Source organism: Cucurbita moschata, unplaced genomic scaffold (genome assembly GCF_002738365.1).
Source record: "Cucurbita moschata cultivar Rifu unplaced genomic scaffold, Cmos_1.0 Cmo_Scf00036, whole genome shotgun sequence".
Taxonomy (NCBI): Eukaryota; Viridiplantae; Streptophyta; class Magnoliopsida; order Cucurbitales; family Cucurbitaceae; genus Cucurbita; species Cucurbita moschata.
This window is the reverse complement of record NW_019268552.1, coordinates 1,092,380-1,114,048: the sequence shown is the minus strand read 5'-3', so window position 1 is coordinate 1,114,048 and position 21,669 is coordinate 1,092,380. Positions and strand designations below refer to the sequence as shown.

The window sequence follows — 21,669 nt, the reverse complement described above, 5'->3', positions numbered from 1 at the left end:
TTGTATTTTTATTTATTTATTTTCTGTTAACCAATAGTGAAATTATTAATATTATATATATTTATGGATTTTCCACTATATGAAGTGAGGCTAAATCACAACCGTTGGATCAGCCTTTTAAATAACATCGTCTTCGTCGCGCCCTAGTATATTAAGCATTAGCGCCGTCCCAGAGTGGAGCTATCTTCCTCTGCTTCAACGAAGCTCTCGACTTAAAAATCTCAAATAATCTTCAAGGTAACTCTTCCTTCCAATTTAGCTTCATTTCTCTTCGCTTTCTCGATTCTCCGTGGTTCTTACTATTTTCGTATAGCTCGGCTTTCTCTTTCACGTTGATTTTCTTTTGCCGAGGGCTCTACTGTGGCGTAGTTTCATGTTCTAGCTTTGGAGACGGATTTTGTTTTTACTTCTTTTGAGGTGTTCATCGATTTGATATGTATTTATCTTGAAACTGATCGTCATTATTTTCTCTCCTTCTTTTTTTTGTATGTTAAACATGCTATGTTTTCGGATTTCTTGATAGCTTCACAGATCGTGATTAAATCTCTACTATCTGTAATTGCGTTCTTTGATTGTAAGCTCAGGAGTTAACAAAAGAACAGCTTAGGTTAGACGATTTAGTGGAGTCGTAGTTACTGTGCTGAGCAGGAGCTTACTTTCACGAATATTTTACTTTTTCTGAAAACTTTGGCGGCTTCTCTTGGAGAATCTCACTCTTATATTCTCTTCGACGATCATGCTAAGATGATGAATGGATAATTTGTTGCTGTTGAAATAACTTTTTGGATAATCTAAGCCTCGATAATGTTTTTTAGTGTTGCTTTTCTTTCAGAGATTGTAATTGTTAAATGATCTTTCGGATATGGTTTTCTATTTGATCTAATAGTTATTAAAAATGTGGACAAGATCCGTGTATGCGTTTATCTGCTTTACCTCTCTTTTCTTCGTGGACGCATCTATTATTCTTAATTGCTCTAATAATACAAGTTCGAATCCTTAATCACTTACCAAGACTTCATTTCTCACAACATTTATCCTTCTCGTTTCCTATTAAAAACGAAAAACTCATAAATCTTATCCTTCTCGTTTCCTATTAAAAACGAAAAACTCATAAATCTTATTCTTCTCGTTTCATATTAAAAACGAAAAACTCATAAATCTTATCCTTCTCGTTTCATATTAAAAACAAAAAGACTCATAAATCTCATCTTTGTTCTTATGTTGTGCAGATGGATCATGCGAAGCTCCAGAAGATGGCTGGTGCAGTGCGCACTGGTGGAAAAGGTAGCGTGAGAAGGTTGGTTGCCTTTTTATCTATTGAAAGTTCAAAGTGTGTAAAAAGAGTCAGTTGTTTATTGCTTGATTTATTTAATAAGAAATCATAAATTAATTCAACCGGAAAATGGAACTCTTACAAATCTTACCTAGTTGTTCTTGATTATAGTTTATTTGTAGGTAGATAATTTAATTGAACCATAATATCATCCAAATAAGGTGGTTTGGTCTGGGAGGTTAAGTTAACGCAACATCTAGTACTCTGTTCCCACGTCCACTTCTGCTTTCCTCAGTTCTCTTATCCATCGTGCTATTAATTTTGATTGGCTTCTTTCTTATAATCAGAAGCGTTTTCTCTAGCTAGCAGTTAATTTTGAATTTCTGATTTGCAGTTCGTGGTTTACGAATGACGAAACGCGCTCGCACACGCACACATTATTATAATATTCAGTTGACTAATGGATGAATAAACAAACATAAATTCCATGCTTGTTTGAGTATTGCATCTTTCTGTTACGCAAGTTGTCATCTCTCGACATTTTCTCATGCTTCCTTAACAAAATGACATTGATCATTTTCTTTATGTATTTTGTCAATTAAAGGAAGAAGAAAGCTGTTCACAAGACAACTACCACAGATGATAAACGGCTTCAAAGTACCTTAAAGAGAATAGGAGTTAATGCTATTCCTGCAATTGAGGAAGTTAACATCTTCAAGGATGATGTAGTTATTCAGTTTGTTAATCCGAAAGGTAAAGCCACTTAACTATCCTTGACTTCTTACCATCGATATCTTGATACGTAACTCATATTTTGCTGTTTCTCGTTCTCTATTTCAGTTCAGGCTTCTATTGCCGCAAACACATGGGTTGTTAGTGGTTCTCCTCAAACGAAAAGTACGTCTCTCACCACCTCTTGAATATAATGAAACATACAACTGATCTTGTGTTCTAATTTGTAGTTATCTAAAACTGAACTAATTTTTTTCATTCAAATTTGGTCGTATAATTTTTAAAACACAAAAGAATAGTCCTAAAAATGAAAACGACATTGTAGAGTTTGTCTGCAGACTATGCTGTTTTTAAGGTAATTTTTAGTTTCCAATTGCGGGATCAATAGTGTCTGGTTTTTATTTCAATCACTACGTTGTGTTCAAACCGTTTTTAAATCAGTGATGAATTTTTTTTTTTTTTTTTTTATTGAAGTATTCTTAAGGTGCCGTTTGGAAATGCTATAAAAAACCGCTCAATTTTTTATTACAAAATTTTATTCTTTAATGAGGAAAACCAATCTGTCCAATGAAACATTTAAAACTGTTTTGAAAATTAGTTATTCATACTTCTTGGAGTACCTGTTAATTGTGTACGAACCTTCAAGTATTTTTAGGAATTAAATATGATGTGGATCACAAAAAAAGTGGCATTAAGTGAACACTGCAACTTACGTCTAACCGTTTGAAAGTAGTTTTTTCCGGCATAGTTTCATCCAACAGTTTGAAGTAGCTGTTCTATTTGTGCCAAGTAGGCTTTAAAAATTTTCAGATAGTTCTCCGTAGAAAAATTCAAACTACTCCCCGTTTTGTTTTTCTTTTTTTTTTTTTTTTAAAAAAAATGCTGTTGATCTGTTTTCAAACAGGGATTAGGATTACGTTTTCAAAGATTTAATGCAAACCAACATGCTGCCCTTGGCTTGGAATTTGAAATACGTCCAAATTTGAATTTTCCGTGTCATTGTGTCCAGCATAGGAATATCTCCGAGACTATATCGACTTTTTTAGTGCTAAAAAGTGTTTTTAAACGCTTAAAAGAGTCCAAATCGGAACCAGTTGGGGTTTCAAAATATGTTGTTAAATAAAGATTTTGGCTTAAAGCTATCGTTTTAAATCCGGGGCAAATAGTTCCGTTTGATACTGAAAAGTCTGGGATAATAGTTCACCTTTGCTAAATTATGCCATTATTTTTTATATTTATACTTGGATTGGAATATTGACAATTGTGACTTCTGATCTGATGACTCTTACTTTAAATTATGCCATTACTTTTTATATTTACTTCAATGAGACCTTGTTTATTTCTGGAATAGATGTGTTCTTACCGCAAGCAAGATGTTACTCGAGGTCCCTCGCATCTTGCTTATGCAAGATGTTACTTGCGTCTTGAGATAGAAAAATTCTGTAGCATCTTGCTTATGCAAGATGTTACTCGAGGTCCCTCGCTTACACTGGCACCTTTTGTTTATTTTTGATTGTGAAGCCTTTCTATTAACACTGCCCAGGATGCTCGTTGTGATCTTTAGCCATCTGTTAATATCTATCACGGTTTAAACTCATCATGTCTTACTAATGATGCCTCTCTAATATTTTGATTTCTTCTCAGAATTGCAGGATATTCTCCCTGGAATTATTAACCAATTGGGTAAGTACTACGCTAGGATTCTGGTGTTTCCTGCGGAGTTGCAATTTTAACTACGGCGCTAAGAATACGACTTGTTTGCATGTAAATATTTCCAGGGCCCGATAATTTGGACAATCTGAGGAAGTTGGCTGAGCAGTTCCAGAAGCAAGCACCTGGAGAAGCCGCAGCAGCAGCAGCCAATGCAGAGGATGATGACGACGACGTACCCGACCTTGTCGAAGGACAAACCTTCGAAGCTGCTGCAGAAGAGAGTAAAGCCTCCTAGATAGGAGCTCGCTCTCAGATGATTTTATTTAGCCTTTTTCTTTTTACATATTTTTAATGTTGGGAAGAGTTCATTTTTCTCCTTGTATTTCTTATTGTTAATCTTTTGTTGCCCATGGCATTTCTACTCACCCCTGCCCCCATGTAACCCCCCGATGCATGAATTTTCGGTTGCTGCCCCTTTCAACCGCCTTAATTCATGTGGAGAATGATTTTCTTATTTAGGTGCGGAATTAATGGCTACCCCTCCTTACCTAAAGAAAAAAATTTGGGGATTTAAACTTGAGCCAACTTTGTATTTGAATATGTTAAGGTGTATGCTTATTAAATAGTCCTTTACCCTCTTTTTTTCTCTTCTTGTACTGTTGACTTGTTAAGTTTTAGGAATACTAGATGTATTATTTAGATTTTGATGAATTCCTATGGCCAAGAAATTAAAAAGTGTATTGAAACATGAATGTCATTGCGTGGTGATGTTGAGTATGTGATTTTGTTATTTTTTCCTAGTTGTCCTTGACTAACAAACAAGCTACAAACCCCCTATCCACGATGTTCGGATTACAGGAAAGAATGACGGGGTAAATAATGCTAGTTGATTTTACCGGTTACTCCCGAAATAATTATGGGAGAGGAGAGAAAATAGGTATAAATTTTCAAGTAATCTACCCCTCGGGGGGATCGAATGTGGGCCCACATCTTCCCCAAGTCTTACGTACAAAAACTAAGAAATATGTGGGCCCACATCTTCCCTAAGTCCTAGGTACAAAAACTAAGAAATAGTGTGAAAGAGCGACACTAATGAAAATCTCATTTTGTTTGGTCATATGTTCTATAAATAATCTGAAAAGTTCTAAAGATATCTAAAGCATTTAAAGAGATTTTTGAGAATGCATTTAATTATGATAACAAAACCGTTTATGGATACTATGTGGAAAAGGAAAATTCAAAGACATTCTACAAACTCAAACTCAAAATTATCTGAACTGGAATGTCTCCGTATAGCAAAAAATAATGTTATTTTCTAAATAACTTGGCCAAATAGAACAAGGATCATGAATGATGATTCTTAGAAATCTAAATAAAACGTAAAAATAAATTTATTTCTTTCGAATCTTAAAATACGAAGATTGGTGTTTTATAGAAGAAACAAACCTTGCTGACAAGATATGCTTCTTCCAAATTTAACGATCACAAATGGATAATTCATCAAGATAGGTGTGTAAAATTCACCTGTCCTGCATCCATGAATTTTATTAAGAGTTAGAATTAAGACTTAGTTAGATGACTATTCAATTTTTTAAAATCAAGAAGCTAGGTTTTGTATCATGTTTTTTTAGTGTTTTAAAAAACCAAATCAAGTTTTGAAAACCAAAAAGAAATATTATTGAAAAAATTATTTTTGTTTTTAAAATTTGATTAAGGATTCAAGTGTTTTTCAAAAACATGTAAAAATTACCGTATAGGAATCGATAGAAAAAACAAGCATAAATTTAAAAACAGAAAACAAAAAATGAAACATCAAGATTATTTTTAAGTAAACAAGAACTTAAAAAACTTCTAGTGTGGGTACTTACAATCGAAAGTTGCCCAACGATCTGGAACTACGCTAGGGAAGTCCTGTTTTGCATCTTGGAGATATATGAAGAGATCTGGGGATCCATTTGTATTTTTTGTGGATGTATCAATTCCTTTCACAGATGAAGGCCCTCTTGGAGGAGCTAAAATAATCATATGGTTCTTCATATCTAAAGAATTCTGCATGAGAAATATGCACCACCATGATTAAACACTTGAAACTATAGCCTTCTTATTTCTCAAGATAAGGCAAGCATGGTATTTCAGTCGAATTACAATTTTTCAAAAATAGCTAATTTAACAAGATCTGGCAGAATACCGCAGAAACATAATTCTCCACTCACTTCATTTATTCGCTTCGAACTTCCAGGTCTTCCTGGTAAGGTATGCATACCAGTGAAACAAATATGGGAACTTAATGAGAAAAAGAAAAACTTCCCTCCTTGACAAATAACCATAATGCTTTGGGTCAAGGGGTAGAATCAGCGAGAAGAATTTACAGAATCGACAGTTCTCCAATCAAGACAACCACAGAAAGACTGGCATAGAGGGATGTTGCATGCATAAAAAATGAGTTAAGTTCACTGAACTCCTAATCCCCAACCATGCATTCGAAGAAAGAAAAGTAAAATTCAAACTCCGTTTGTTTGTCCGTTCATTCTCCAAGTGAACAGGATTTCTAACAAAATAATGCGAAAATGAAAGACGCTACAACTTATCTTGTCAAACTTGGAAGAATATTTATTCAATAACTTAATAAACTAGGGTGCCTGAAAAAATGTCGGAACATCATATATTCTAACGTATTGTGTGATCTTTTAAAGGTGTCACAATCAGATGTTAAGACTTGTTTCACGGTTACTATTTGTTTAAATTCCTAAAAAATAGACCATTGACTAGTTTTATTCTGCTATTTTGTAATTCGCTCCTCAATTCATGGAGATATATGTACGTGATCGTAATTTAATGGAAAATTGAATTTCTCTAAAGAGTCAAACCCGGTCGTTTCCACATCAATTGTATACCAGGCAGAAAAATCCCACTTGAAGGAAAACAAGAATATAGTGGATTATGCAACAGGATTATAGATGAACTTACCCCGCGTGATTTTGCTACTGGAGGAGTTGTTTTCGTCACGTGATTTGTGAGAATCTCTTCATCAAGAGAGAAGTTCCGCATCTTCTTTGAAATAGAGCTTTTGGGTTCAGTTTCAATCGAATCACAATAAATATTTCTCGTTCCACCTAATTGTGGAGTTGGGTGTGTCTTGTTCTTTGAAACCCACCTTTTCTCTTCGTACCTGAAAGTTCCTCAACAAAGTTAGATAAAATAGAAAAGAACAAGAGATTGAAAAAAACATATCCAAATTTCTTTAAATCGTGTTCTAAATTTAAGCAGAGCATTTACTTGGCACGAATGAACATTTGATTCCCTCTGTTATCAACATTTGGTGGTAGTTCTGCTTCCCAGTAACAATTCGATCTCTCATTTCCCATAGCTACAACAAATATAATGACAATCAGCCTCAAGTAGTTGATTAAAAGGACATTAATTTGCTGGCAATGAAATCTCTGAACGGGGATTTTCCTTTGGGGATTAAGTATCCACCCAATTGGGTAGTAAATTTGATTGAAAGTAGTCTGTTGTGAAGTTCCTAACTTAATTTTTCTTACTGAAACGAAAATTTTAACAAATGCCAAATGTTCTTACACTGCATAAAAGCAACCTGTTCCGGTAGCCACGTATCAAGAGTAGTAGACCGTACCTATCACAAAAATGAAAATTTCCAAGTGTAAGGATGGTTGAAACCACCGAATGAAGAAACGAAAAAAAAAGAAGAAGAAGAAGAAGAGATCCAACATAACGAGGTTTTAGAAAATATTGAATGTTGAACATTAGTTAACTCAAAATTCAATTAAACAACATTTAACAGCAAATGCAAGCACATATGCATGAGGTAATGCAAAAGGCTAACTGCATACATAATTCCTTTGGTCCACAACTTTGTTTTGTGTTCAATATTGTTAAACATTACCACTATTTCAACCTAAGGATTACAGAACAAGATAAACAAATACTTGACAGATCTATTCAGTTTATCGGCAGATGACTTGGACCTTCCAAAGTAGTTTGCAGGTAATAACAATGATTATCTTGGATCATTGGAACTAGATAACAAATTTACATTAAAACCTAGCGGATCAGCAGCATGTGTATCAGACAAGTTTCTTGAAGCTTCAGTTGCAAAAGAGGAAATGCTAAATTTGTCTAAACATATGGGTAAGCGTATTAATTAATTTTTTATTCCGTCGTTGATATGGACAGATACTAAGGGTAAGCACAAGTTCAAATAATATGAAACTCATGAGCCAATTTGTCCTCAGTTCCATTAAGTCTCTCACCATATTTGTAATCTCCAATGAAACTAAGGTGCAAGGAGATTTCCTCTAAACAACCACCAAAAAATCTTAAATAGGTTGGTTACAAGTCTTGCTTCCAAAAATACTGGGACACTTCGATGATAGAAATTAATACATGCAAGCTGGCAAGTTTCAGGCTCTATGAATTCCTTTTACGTTGTTTAAATGTAAGATCATTTTGAAGTTCACGCTTGTTATGAAGATCTCTTCAAACTACAAGAAATTGTTCAAGCCAAACAGGAAAGTTCAAAGTAAAGATCTACCAGTTGTCAGAAAACCACTACGCAGAAGGAACTTATATAGGAAGCAAAAAACACTTTTCTACATATGGTAGGAAAAAAAGTGAGGGAAACCTTTGAAATATGTACTCCAAGACTCCGATGAATACCCGAGCATTGCATGCATATAAAAATTCCAAGGTTCACACTTGCCCATCGTGGAGCCCTGTGAATCATATATCAAAAAAGTACATCAAGTATACAATATTAAAGTACATGTTGAACTCATATCAATTAAGAAAAGTTATATCAAAGCACACATTCTCTTAGAAATCCATTTCCAAAACCTCGTTTTAGTGGCAGTCATTTGCCAACATTGAGCATGATTAAATTACAACAATTTAAAATGCTTGTTTTAATTTCACGCTAAACCTGAAACATATCTACTAGTTTGCCACCGCATAAAATTTTAGACAATGGAAAAGTTCTGTCTTAAAATGTCTTTACCCTATTGTATCTTATTCATCAGAAAGTAATATATAGTTGCATATATTTCTCCTGCTCTATATGATTACCATGTCCAGACTTTTCACCAACCATTATTGTGCACTGCCTAAGATGACTCAAATCGAAACCAGTCATCCAATGATTGCCTTAGAACTACAAACTCTGAACCAAAGTTCTAACCATCTTCATAACTTAGCAGCCTAGGGAAGAGAAACATATACAGTATAGTTATTCACCCAACTGAAACATTATAGAGCATCAGGGTCAGATATTTCGTTGCTGGTTTAAATTTCAATTAAATATCAAATAGAAAATTATTTAACAGTCCTGAAAGTCACAAAACTAACATTCAAAAAACGTCTAAGAGCATTGAACATTCAAAGGGATGCAGTTTGACCAAGATACTGCTAAAAAGTCGAAGTTCACATTCAGTGGTTAAATATATATTAACATGATATGAAACTAAGGCGTTGATTACGCATAAAAACGAGACAATAGCCATTTCTTTTTTTGTGTAATCAAAGGACAACAAAAAGATTCTCTGAAGAGCTGCAGAAACAGAGAAGATATTCAGAGAGGAACGAGAATAATTAATGTAGGGCGAAAATATTGCATGCTCCAAGTAGAAATGGCTGATCAGAAGCTTACGAACAGGAACTACATCCGTAACAATTTAGAATTACAGAAAGAACGTTTCATATTTAAAAATTAATAATAATAATCGTTTAAATGTATACTTGCTCCGGCAGTCAGCACATTCCCTGTTTTCTGGAAGCTTGAGAAGGCCTTCTAGAATCTGTATAAACAAACATTTAACGCGCACAAAAGTGATCTTAAGTTAAACAAAGTAGTACAATAATCCTCTACGCGGCTAAAACCAAGAAGTCGAGATGAAAATAAAATTCGCATGAAACTAATAGATCAGCAACTGAAATTCATCTCCCGACGGTGTAGGATTTCGATGCGAAATAAACAAACATTTAACGCGACGAACAGTTTCGTTAATACCGCGTAATTCAATCACAGTTTTTAGCTAGTCTGATTGTGCTAGCAGTTCGAATCAGTTTTGATGAAATGAAAAAAAATCCAACAGTTAATCATAGCATTTCTAAACACAAACATTACATTGCTCCAAACCTACAATGATATTTCTTAGCGGCTAGGACGCATAACAGCTACGTTTCTCCTTCTCGAACAACTCGATGGAGAAGAAACGATGTTCGATCATTTTCAAACAAACGCAACAGAAATAGACAGATAAAGATGGAAAAGAAACCTTAGTATGTTTGGCTTCGAGCTCCTTAGAGACGGAGGCCTTCTCGTTCATGTTTGGACTCGGATTTGACGGTCCGCTACGATACGACGGTCGATTCACTGCAGTTTCTGAGGAAGTCGCCTTCGCCTCTGGTGTCTCCGAACAGAGAATTATCGGGAACGGCAATGAAGAGGCAAGAAAAAGAGTTCTGTAATGATTGGCTCCACAGATTGTGAGGGAAACGGTTGGAAATCCTCAAATAATGCGAAAGGAAAATGGCAGCGTTCATATTCGAGGCTTCGCCACCTGTTCTTAATCTTAACCTTCCTATTAATGTAGCTGGCGGGAAACTAAAAGTGAGGATCGGTTTCCCCTTTTAACTCATAAAATTATATTTATATGAAACTGCCAGGTAAGGCCTCAGCCTGCCGCTCATCCATTCACTCCGCGTGTTCTCCAACTTCAATTGCTCTGTAGGCGGGGCCATCATATTCAGTTCCACCATAATCCTTCTCTTTTATTATAATTTTTTTCTTTTAATATTCCTTTTATGTTTTTTATTTATTTTATTTTATTAAATTACACATTTATTATTTTTCTAAATTATATTTTTTAAAAAAACTTAATGAATATAATAAACATAAAATTTTAAATTTTATTCCACAAATTAGATACCATTCCAACTTTCCATATAAAATAGTTAGTTATCACGTAGCTTTACCTCCTTCAAGTTATTCAACAATCTGTTGTGTATTGCTCTAAATCCACAGCTAGCAGGTATTGTCCTTTTTAGAGTTTCCCTCCCTCTCAAGACTTTAAAACGCGTCTGCTAGGGAAGGTTTCCACACCCTTTAAAAGGGTGATTTGTTCTCGTCCCCCAACCAATGTAGCAGATATTGTCTTCTTTAGAGTTTCCCTCCCTCTCAAGACTCTAAAATGCATCTGCTAGGGAAGTTTTCCACACCCTTATGAATGGTGATTTGTTCTCCTCCCCAACCAATGTGAGACATCACAATCCACCTTCTTTAGGCGCCAGCGTCCTCGCTGCCACTCGTTCTTTTCTCCAATCGATGTGGGACCACCACCAAATCCACCTCCCTTTGGGGCCAGCGTTCTCATTGACACACAGCCTCTTGTCTATCCCCTTCAGGGAATAGCGAGAAGGCTGACGCATTGTCTAATGTCTGGCTCTGATGCTATTTGTAACGTCTTAAATCCACGGCTAGCAGATATTATCCTGTTTGGGCTTTCCCTTTCGAGCTTCTTTAAAATGCGTTTGCTAGGGGAAGATTTCCACACCCTTATAAATGGTGATTTGTTCTCTTCTCCCACCAACATGCAATATCATGTCGTACCATGTTTAGTAACGGGAGACTTCAAGTGGGAGGAAATCGATGTGTTTGAGCACAGAATGATATGCGTGAAAGGAATGGGGAAAGCACACATGGTGCATTTCAGTAATATGATGACGGGCATTACAAGGCATACCAAAGAACCTAATTAACGGAGTTCTGATAACGTAAAGAGGGCGGCATAATCATCCCCTTCCCATTTGGCGTACACTGTGGCAGGTATGGAATCAAGGGAGGTTTCAGTGATGATCATGAATTAAAGTATTCTATTCCACATGTGCTACCCATGGAATTTGGCCCCTTTTCAAGATCACCTTGCACATTAGTTAATTTCTGACCCTCACATGAACCCGTATTTAGATCCTTACTCGATGTTTTTACATCATAATAGAGGATGCAACGAATTTTCAATATGATAAAATTATTTGTCGATGAATTTCTTGACACTCTGTTCTAATAAAGGTGCCAAATCATATGAATGATGCTCGTTTGAGAAAGAAAAAAAAATTGTAACCACCTAAACTCACAACTGGTAGATATTGTCTGATGAATGATGCTTGTTTGAGAAAGAAAAAAAATATTGTAACCGCCTAAACCCACAACCCGTAGATATTGTCTATTTTGAGATCTCAAAATCCTTGTCCACTTTGAGCATAAGCTCTCATGCTTTGCTTTGACCTTCCCCAAAAGGCTGTTCACTTTGAGCATAAGTTCTCATGGTTTTGCTTTGACCAGGCTCGACCTCCCCTTAATCGAGACTTCTTTTTCTTTTGGAGTCCTTTGTTCGACATTTGAGGATTTACCAATCTATTGGCACAACTAAGTTTAGGGCATGAGCTCTGATACCATGTTAGACGAACACGACTTTCCACAATGGTATGATATTGTTTACTTTGAGTATACGCTCTCATGGCAAACTTCATGGCTTTGCTTTGGCCTTCCCGAAAAGCCCTCATACCAATAGAGTTAATATTTTTTTGTTATAAACTTACGATCATTCCCTAAATTAGTCTACGTGGGACTTTCATCATCCAACAAAGACAAAGACTTCTTCAGAGCCATTGGGCGGATGAAATTTGTTGATCACTGTAGCAGGAATCTGATACACACGCTCTTCTTGCTAGCATTGAGTTCCACCCCAGGTGCCTCCGCCTCAATATCCATCCTGAATTCGCTGGACTCCACCGCCAGCTCAATGGTGGAAGCTAAATAATGATGCTGTTTGGATCAAATAACTTGGCCGTGGTGGACTTCGTCGGCTTCTTCGCAACTGGGATAGAGATATTCTTTGGGCTGGACAGAACGATATTCATCAAACCTGGCCCATTGTTTTGGGAAGGCGGTGGAATTTTGGAAAGGTTAACATTTTGTATCAAAAATATATTTCAATTTTAAAAATTTTATTAATATCCTCCGACTTAAACAAAAATTAAAACGCATTTACCTATTATATTTAAAAAATATGCACATAAAATTTAAAAAAAAAAAATTCACAAAAAGTTCATGAACACGGTTGAAACGTAACGTTGATGGTCTATACACGGAGGAATAAAAATTGCTTATCTACCTACTATAAATCATTTCTCTATTATTTTTCTATCTCTTATTGAATACTCTCTTAATATCCACTTATTATTTTATCTCTAAATTATAAAAAAAATTATTATTATTTTTTAAAGGGTTTAGGCTATTAATATTATTTTTTAAAACGTGTATATTGATGAAAAAAATTATTTTTTAAGGTTAAAAAAATTTAAAGGTATTAATATTGAAAGATCAGGTTATTTTTTAACATTAGAAAAAAAAAAGAAGCTAATATTTAGAAATTTTAAAATACTTTTGAAATAAAATTTATTTTAAATTTAAAGATATTCATTTTTTAAATTAATTTAGAATATATTTAAATGCGTAGAAACAATTAATTATTACCCAATTTCCTCGCGAAAAAGAATTTTGTAAAAAGGAAAATAGAATCTGCTAATCTCTTCCTCCGGTCTTCCTCGCTTCCTTCTCCGCATCACTCGCGCTCGAATTTCATTGCACCTTTTTCCATCTCTCCTTCTTCTTCTCCTATATCGCCAGAGCTTGAGAAAAAATCTACAATCTCAGGTTTCAGTTTTTATCGGAATGTCTTCGTCCGGCGGTAACTCTGGCGACGGAGCTGGCGGTGGCGCCGCCTCGCATGGCCCTCAGCTCTTCTTCTGCTATACGTGCAATCGTACGGTAACCATTACTCCCTCATCATCCTCCGATCTTTTGTGCCCCAACTGCAACGATAGCTTCGTTGAAGAAATGGATAGTCCAAACCCTAACCCTAGCCCTGTTCCCAATCCTTTCCTCTCCTTCACATCCGAGGCATTTCCGCCGTTCAGCTCCGGTGGCGGTGGAAATGGAGGTTTCCCGATTATATTCTCCACGACATCATCATCCGGTGGCATTGGCGGTGGCGGTTCTATGATGAATGATCTATCGGCGCTATTGGGAGGCGGTTCTCATCGGTCGTCGTCCTTGCAAGACCCTGACGGTTTTAGTCCCTTGCTCTTCCTCCAGAACTATCTTCAAAGCGCTAATGTTCAATTGGTAATCCAGAACGCATCGGGAGAGGCGTTTCATCCATCTTCCAATTTCAATCTTGGAGATTACTTCTTCGGCCCTGGCCTCGAGCAGTTGATTCAACAACTTGCTGAAAACGATCCGAACCGTTATGGAACCCCTCCCGCTTCAAAGTCGTCGATTGAGGCACTTCCAAATATCAAAATTACGGAGGAATTGTTGGCCTCAGATTCTTCCCAGTGCGCTGTGTGTAAGGATACGTTTGAGCTCAACGAGGAGGCGAAACAGATGCCTTGCAAACACATATATCATGCAGATTGTATCATTCCATGGCTGGAATTGCATAATTCTTGTCCGGTATGTCGATATGAATTGCCCACAGATGATCCTGATTACGAGCAAAGGAATCGTGGGACTTCAGCTCCTAATCGAAGTCAAAGCGAAAGTCAACCCTTTGGTGATTCTTCTATCCGTGGGGAAAATGTTGGTGGAAGCGATCCTAATTCCGACGAGAATTCACCGAGTCAACATGAGCGGAGGGTTAGGAGGATAGCATTTCCTTGGCCATTCAGAGGTTTTGGTTCGGCCGCCGAGACTAGTAACAGCGGAGGTGGCAACAATAGTGGAAATAGCGACGAACCTAGCTCCAGAAATAGGGGAAATCAGAGCTCGTCAGAACCCATGCAGGAAGATCTTGATTGATGATTACTGGTATTACAACTCAATTTATTTTCTTCCCTTTTGAAATGTTATCAATCTAGTTTGTACAAACGTTGATATAATTCTTGTTGATTTCAATTTTAGTTCATTTGAACAATTTTGTGGTCCACTCTCTGAACATTTACTTGGGATGGATTAACCCAACATGTGCAATCCCGTTACTCCTGCCTGCTCTTGCCAAGTTATCTGAACTTGATACTGATTATTCTTTAATGCCCCTTAATTAAAATACATCCACGGAGTGTTTATTAGTCCTCCGTTTGATTTCTATCGGCCTTTAAGATAAGACATGTTTGGTTAAGCATCTTAAACATTTATCTTCAATATCCATTATTGTCAGTAAGGACCTTTACTATGTCTACATATTGCTGAATGCTCAATTTGTTGGGTCTGTGAATCTATTTTCTGGCCTAGCAGACATTTAGTAATATGAGCTCACTAAATATTTCAAATTTTAGAGCACTCTTCTCTCCATTTCCCTCCCTCGAATTCTTCCTTTGTTCTTGTTGGTTTTAAGGAGCCTTTCTTCTCCCTAATCGCTGGTTGTGAAACATGAGTTAACTTAGTCAAATTATTAGTGAACAAGGAAAAAGACACTTTCTCTTTGTCCTTCGACATCTATGTAGAGCTTAAAGATCTTAACCGTTGCCTGATTTTGTGTCTTTAGGTATTTGAATGGTACTACGAAATGAGAGTCATCCACAAATCACCATGTCCATGCCTTGGCAATATTTATGTGTGATAAGATTTGAAGAATGAAATCGGATACAATAAGAGCAGGACTTTGAATGAATTTGGAGTTGTATTAGATATGGACCTCTGGGTATTTGTATCTCAATCCTTTATTGACTATTTTGCAATAAACTTTTCATTAATTTTTCCATGGAGAGAGCTAACATAATTTTTTTCTTTTTTTCTTGTAATTTATCTTCTGAGCTTGGTTAAATTTCCCTCATTGTCTTATGCGTTTGACAAATAATTTATATTGCTTTATGAATCTTGAACTCATTTTTCTCCAGCATGCACGTTTCCCTACCTGAAAACATCAAAAAAGTTTTATGCTTATGTTGCCTGTATGTGAAGTAACTATGGAAAATAGCAATCGACCCTTTATCTTTTAATCTTGTTTAGGTAGGATGGAGTTCAGATACTATATAAATAGGCTCAAAAGTACCTCCTGGGTCGCAGCTGAATATTTGTTTTAAAACTTTTTTAGGAATTGACAATTTTAGTGTAGCCTGTTATATTTACACACATTCATAAGGTGAGAAACTTCACCCTGTTTAATGCCATGCTCAGATTCTTGTTATGATTTGTAGCCTAGCTGTTATCAGGCAGTCTTATCTGTGGTGTGTTGCTAATAATGCTTCTCATCTTCGTTCTCATAAAAAAAAAAAAAAAGAATAAAAACAAGACTTTTCTATCAGTGTCCTGAAATTTGGTGAGAGCATGTGCTTAATCTTTGAACTGTTTGTCAGTCAATGAACGTGTTCAATTGATTTTCTGAACAGAACTGTACCCCCACCCCCAGCTTCTCTATTCCTTGGTTTGATTTCGATATTGCTGGCATGAGGAACCTCAATGGTTCGGAAGGCCGTTGGTTTCAGTCGAAGTTGATAATCTCCGTGAGAAATTTCTGCATATGCACTTTTACACAAGTCCTAACTACCAAATATTAGAAGGTTAAATGGTAGTTTTTCCTTTTGGTTTAGACGTTTTTTTGACTTATTTCGATTTGGAGTTTCTAGATTTTATGGAAAATTTAAATTGTTTGTCTGATGCAGTGATTTCATAAATTCTGTACAACTAAATGTCTTCCTTTCATTCTTTGGCAGGTGTTGCAAGCGATTTGAATCTGGAACCATTACTGAATATAGAAAACATCCTTGTATGTTAATTATTCGAGTTTTTCCATTTTTGAAATTTGACTATAATAATCCATAGGTAAAGGTCCTTCGATCTTCTATTTCCTTCTATTTCCATTTCAGAGCTCAGAATTCTTTGTAGATTAAGGAAGTTATGTGCATTATTTTGTTTGCGAAGGTCTGTAATACTTTGGCTTCTCCGGGAACCATTTCATGTATTGAAATGTTGTCTGCCTCACATGTGGCTTTTCTGCACTTGCCTTTGTTGGTTTAGTTTACATTGAAAAGCGATTTCATACTGATCATTTCTGCACTTGCCTTTGTTGGTTTAGTTTACATTGAAAAGCGATTTCATACTGTTCATTTGTTTATCAATCAACTCATCTCTCCCTCCCCCTCAGGACATCCTCGTCGCTCATCGAGCTGAGGAATCTGATGTTTCAGGTTTGGGGCTGGCTGGATGGTAAAATAACGGTAAGAACAAGTGTATTGATTCACAAAACTACTATTATCTGTATAGAGTTGCCTACATTCTAGGTTTTGGTAATGGCCATTGCATAACTTCATCTTTGCTAGATTTTCCCATTTTTCCTAATTCAGAGGATGGAGATTTATGCCCTAAAGTTCACGTTATGGCTGCTCAAAATTTTTTTTCTTTTGAAAATTTTAAAAATCATTCGGTTTTTATAGCGTTGTTGAAGTGCAGGAAGACACAAGTTCACAGAATCCACGGATTTTCAAATTTTATATACGAGGGATATATCTGTTATATTAAGCATGATTTTGTGGTTTTAACAAGGTTGAAATATTACTAAGCTCGTCATAATTAGTCATGTACTCTTGTTCTATAGATACGTTAGTGGTGTTAGAAATCACCGATCTTTATAATGGTATGCCACAATGGTATGATATTGTCCAATTTGAGCATAAGCTCTCATAGCGTTGCTTTGGGCTTCCCAAAAGGCCTCATACCTGGAGATAGTAGTATTTCTTGATTATAAACCCGTCGTTTCCTAAAATTAGCTGATGGGACTTTCATCATCCAACATTGTGGGTTACATATTTTCATTTAGATTCATAAAAGTTCATCAATGGGACTTTCATCATCCAACAAGTGGGTTATATATTTTCATTTAGATTCATAAAAGTTCATCAATTTTTTCATCATTCAACTAACGAGTGGGTTATATACTTTCATTTAGATTCATAAAAGTTCATCAATTTAAGCTCAGTTCAAACTCTAGATCGAAGTTATGGCCTAAGATTATTAACTCTCGATGGTTAATCTTTAAAAACACTTTTAATTTGGCGATGGAGAGAGCAATAAATGGAAGCGACATCTCGATAAACACTTATACCCGTGCTTAAGGTTTTTATTTATTGTCATGAAGTCTCCATGAAAATCATGAAAATATGTTTGGATTGACTTTTAAGCGTTTAAAAACTACTTTTAATGAAGAGCTTAGTAATATTTAAGTCAATGAGAAATCCATCAAACATTGACGCATTCAGTACTACCTCTCAAAGTTGTAAGCAAAATTCCGGTTTACTTTGTGTCCCTAGAAGAATAACACTATTTCAAAAAACTCTCGCTCAGTGTTCTACCTCACTTGTTGTGTAGCCGTTCCAAAGAGGGGAAGGGGCGGAAAGAGCAATCACCACCTGTTATTGGGTGGTTTGACTCTATAAATACGAACTATCCAATTAGATGTGGTGAACGCCTCTTCCAAGTGCTCAAGTTTGATATCTTTGTTTCCAATTTCAACTCCTCTGGCACGATCATACCTGCCATCATAGACAAACCATGAAGGCCATTAACGCACAACACAAACTCAAAGTACACATCTCCACCAGTCCAAGCTTATTATAGTAAACGCCGAGACATAAACCTCCGACCTCAAGGGAAATAGTACTAAGAGCTACGCTCATATTAGCCAATTTCTTTAGACTTAATGGTGATAGATTCTGAACTTACCCAGGAGGCTTGCCATATTCCGTTACTAGCTCTCCGAACCGATAATATGAAAGCTTGTACCTGGTACCACGGAACAGAATATCCACATTACCTCATATCAGGAGATTAAAAAAAGGTAACAATGTACACATACACATGAATCATCTTCCAATACCAAGAAACTTACATTAGACAATTCAACATCTTCGGGGCTGCCCCTTTGTCGACTCGATATTCTCCATTTACCAGATAATCGGGCTCTTTAATTACAGGGAAAACGCCACCTCCAATTCTCACCATCCACAAAAATCTGGTATGATATACAATCCCCATCAAATAAGACATCTCTTTTCCTACTCAAAAAACAAAACCATTCACTAGAAAGGGGAAAAAAGGTGAAATGCCCTTACTTGTTAATATCATCTGATGAATAGCCGGAAACACCACCAAAGACAACTAGCACATAATCGACATCGAGTGATCTCATTATTTCATATGCATCATCTTCATAAGAAGACATTGCACGTCCAACAGTAGCAATGTGTGTGTTATTCCAGGTATTGTTGTCAACGATGACAGTTCTGTTTCCCATGGCCGTGATCTGGTAACCATAATCCCACCATGACATCACCTTAGCGTCTTGAGGGGTATTCTGTCTGAGCCAAAAGTATGCCTCACGGTAGTCATCGAAGATAACCCTGTTCCCATGTGCACCCCTTGCAGCCAAGACAATTGATGGAGATGAATAAGCTTCTGAGGTGACCCATGTACAATGGGTCACATACCTTGAAAGCAAGTAAAAAGCACCAACGAGTAATGCAATAGCACCGTTCTTTTGGAAAGGCGGGGATTGATCAAGAGATCCCTGTTGAAAGCATAGGTAATTAGTCAGAGTATTCAATGTAAGCATGGCAATTGAACAATTCAATGCCAATTCAGATTGAATACGATTAAAAACCGTATAAGCCTACCGACAAGGAAGAAAAACAAAGCTGGACATACCTTAGAGGAACCCTTCACATTGCTGGCTCCTTTACCAGAACTAATCTGAGAAGCCTTTGGTTTAGCCCTCACTAATTGGGTCAGGTTCTTGATTGTAGCAGAGACAGCTATGGAACTGATAAGACATACTGCAGGTGTAGCAACAAGAATTAACCTTACCATAACTCCAGCAAAGTACATGCTAGTGAGACCGTACATGACGATGAAAATTGTTGCATCGGACAAGCGTTTGAAGCAAAAATAGAGACCAGCTGGGAAAAGGAAAAGCAAAATGTGGAAGTCAAACATGAAAGATGACCAAGCTGTGGGTTGATGCTCGGAGACAGAGGCTATAATAGGTATGTGATCTTTCGCATACGTCGGATCCAAAAGAGAATAAAACCGGCCAGCCCACGGGGATATATACCCGGACGCAGTGCCAACTCCCAAAGCAACACTACCCACAGCAACTGCGCTAGTAACGGTGATCTTCAGGAAGGATTGAAACAGTTTGGTATCACTGAGCATGTACTTCACCCAGTCCAAGAAGTAAAATACCTGTAAGAGAGGCTAATTAGTTCAATGAATGAAATGACATGCATTCTGAGAAATCATAAACACTTCTTCTCTTCACTGCCTAGTTCCGACCGAGGTAACCATTATTTCACACGGGTAAGAAAAAGAACAGTGTACAAGATAAGATTAAATACAAAGTTAGCTAAACCAATCCTTGTATCATAACACCACCAACACCACCAACAACAAGAACAACGATGAACTAAATAAATGCCCGCCTCAACGCTAGCTTTAGACAGCTCAAGGATTTTTCCCGTGTAGAGCTTTGCACCTAGGTGCATTATCATCGAGTGCTCGAGACCCCGACCAATGGGATCACTCCTTGAGCAACAACATAAATACTCAACATTGAAACGTTCCTTTGGCTACTATTAACAAAGTCAACAAAGAGATAATAAATAATTAGAACCTGAATCAAGAAGAAGACGCCCATTGCAGCCATATGCTCCCCAGACTGAACATGCTGAAAACCAACGAATCGAATTTGCATGGCAAGCAACATTCCCAAGATATACATACAATTATACGCCACATATAAACGCATTGAGTATCTTCCCGTTATCAGAAGAACAAGCACATAGAGTGGAATAAGGTTAATTATAAATACATAGCCACCCCAGGCCGAAACCATGTAAAAGTACCCAAAAGCGGAGGATAGAGCCCAAGCAAGGGATCCAGTATTCACCGCCTTTACGAATAGATAGAATGTCAACAACAACGCAAAAATGGCGACACCTTCATTATCGTACGATCCCGCAACAGATCTCGAAATGTAACCTGGACAAATAGCTATCAAAGCGGCTGCGACAAGCCCAGCCCCCGAGTCCCAGATTTCTTTACCGAAAAAGTACGCAACCAATGTGGTATTTGATGCGAAAAATGGAGCTGTCAATACACAAACCTCACGAATATGCACAGCGAACTTCAGAAACCGCAGCCCCCAATAGATAATAGCGGCCGTGACCATAAGTCCAGGATAGAGCGTCCCGCCAATGATTCGACCAAGAGGATACCAACTCTCAGAATCAAACCAATTCCAGAATTCGTAAAAGCCCTTCTCCGTGAGGAAGAGCGTAGTTCGGTAATTGAAGTAGGGATCAAACTCATGGATCATGGATTCATACCGGAGAACACTGAAGAGCCTAGTAATGAAGGCCAAAACATAGACGAGGAAAAGGATTGAAACTCGGATCAGAAGCTCCTGTTGCTTGGTCTTGAGCTTAAGTGATTTGAGAGACAAACTGTTAAACAGATCAGATTTAGCATTCGACATCATGGTTCCAGAATTGCTCGGATTATTCGATCCAGATTTAGCAGAACCATCGACAGGCTCGATCTTCCCAACCATGATTGGAGATATTAAAGAAAAATGTGATAATGATAAGGAAATTGAAACACGGGTCAACGCTACGAATTTCCCATGGAAAAGCAAATGAGAAATGGAAAAGTTTTTCGAGTGGAGAAATGGAGCAAAACCCTAAAACAACAGAATGGGCGGAGAAAAGGCAGAGCTGAATCCAGAGACGATGATACTAAAGGGGGAAAGAGGGGAGAAAGGATTGCATCAAAATGAATTATACTGAATTTGGTTTGCCACCAGATCGACGACGAGTTGCAGATACTCGTGTTTTGAATTTTCGGAATGGGCTCAATTGGGCTTTAACAATGTTTGGGCTTAGTTTTTTTTTTTTTTTTTTTTTTTTTTTTTTTTTTTTTTTTTTTTTTTTTTTTTTTTTTTTTT

The 21,669-nt window shown here is 36.8% G+C and overlaps 4 protein-coding genes across 9 annotated transcripts; 2 read left to right on the top strand and 2 right to left on the bottom strand.

Moving 5' to 3' along the window:
* The first annotated feature begins 130 nt into the window (after nucleotides 1-130).
* LOC111431486 (nascent polypeptide-associated complex subunit beta-like) lies at nucleotides 131-4,359 on the top strand. Its single transcript, XM_023068137.1, has 6 exons — nucleotides 131-237; nucleotides 1,230-1,297; nucleotides 1,878-2,026; nucleotides 2,114-2,170; nucleotides 3,650-3,688; nucleotides 3,784-4,359. Exons 2-6 carry the CDS (start codon nucleotides 1,230-1,232, stop codon nucleotides 3,951-3,953), a joined length of 483 nt encoding a protein of 160 aa, XP_022923905.1. The 5' UTR covers nucleotides 131-237; the 3' UTR covers nucleotides 3,954-4,359.
* Nucleotides 4,360-5,031: 672 nt separating this feature from the next.
* On the bottom strand, nucleotides 5,032-10,277 carry LOC111431620 (probable ADP-ribosylation factor GTPase-activating protein AGD15). The gene is made up of 8 exons (XM_023068313.1): nucleotides 9,949-10,277; nucleotides 9,410-9,468; nucleotides 8,301-8,391; nucleotides 7,238-7,292; nucleotides 6,935-7,025; nucleotides 6,626-6,827; nucleotides 5,527-5,707; nucleotides 5,032-5,187 (listed from the first exon to the last, which is right to left on the bottom strand). Coding segments are annotated over exons 1-8 (732 nt in total). The 5' UTR covers nucleotides 10,000-10,277; the 3' UTR covers nucleotides 5,032-5,185.
* A 2,935-nt stretch (nucleotides 10,278-13,212) lies between these two features.
* Nucleotides 13,213-16,672, top strand: LOC111431606 (E3 ubiquitin-protein ligase RING1-like). 6 transcript variants are annotated; one of them, XR_002708531.1, is made up of 4 exons: nucleotides 13,213-14,543; nucleotides 15,220-15,375; nucleotides 16,064-16,234; nucleotides 16,388-16,672. XR_002708531.1 is itself a non-coding variant. In XM_023068292.1 (2 exons), exon 1 carries the CDS (start codon nucleotides 13,407-13,409, stop codon nucleotides 14,532-14,534), a length of 1,128 nt encoding a protein of 375 aa, XP_022924060.1. In that variant the 5' UTR covers nucleotides 13,213-13,406; the 3' UTR covers nucleotides 14,535-14,543; nucleotides 16,388-16,672. The 6 variants fall into 6 exon arrangements, 2 of the variants coding, with proteins under 2 accessions (XP_022924060.1, XP_022924061.1); XR_002708532.1 differs by having other exon boundaries at nucleotides 16,064-16,242; XR_002708534.1 differs by lacking the exon at nucleotides 15,220-15,375.
* Nucleotides 16,673-17,865: 1,193 nt separating this feature from the next.
* Nucleotides 17,866-21,515, bottom strand: LOC111431554 (dolichyl-diphosphooligosaccharide--protein glycosyltransferase subunit STT3B-like). The gene is made up of 6 exons (XM_023068236.1): nucleotides 20,338-21,515; nucleotides 19,374-19,910; nucleotides 18,782-19,236; nucleotides 18,559-18,681; nucleotides 18,393-18,452; nucleotides 17,866-18,202 (listed from the first exon to the last, which is right to left on the bottom strand). Exons 1-6 carry the CDS (start codon nucleotides 21,274-21,276, stop codon nucleotides 18,073-18,075), a joined length of 2,244 nt encoding a protein of 747 aa, XP_022924004.1. The 5' UTR covers nucleotides 21,277-21,515; the 3' UTR covers nucleotides 17,866-18,072.
* Between the last annotated feature and the right edge of the window lie 154 nt (nucleotides 21,516-21,669).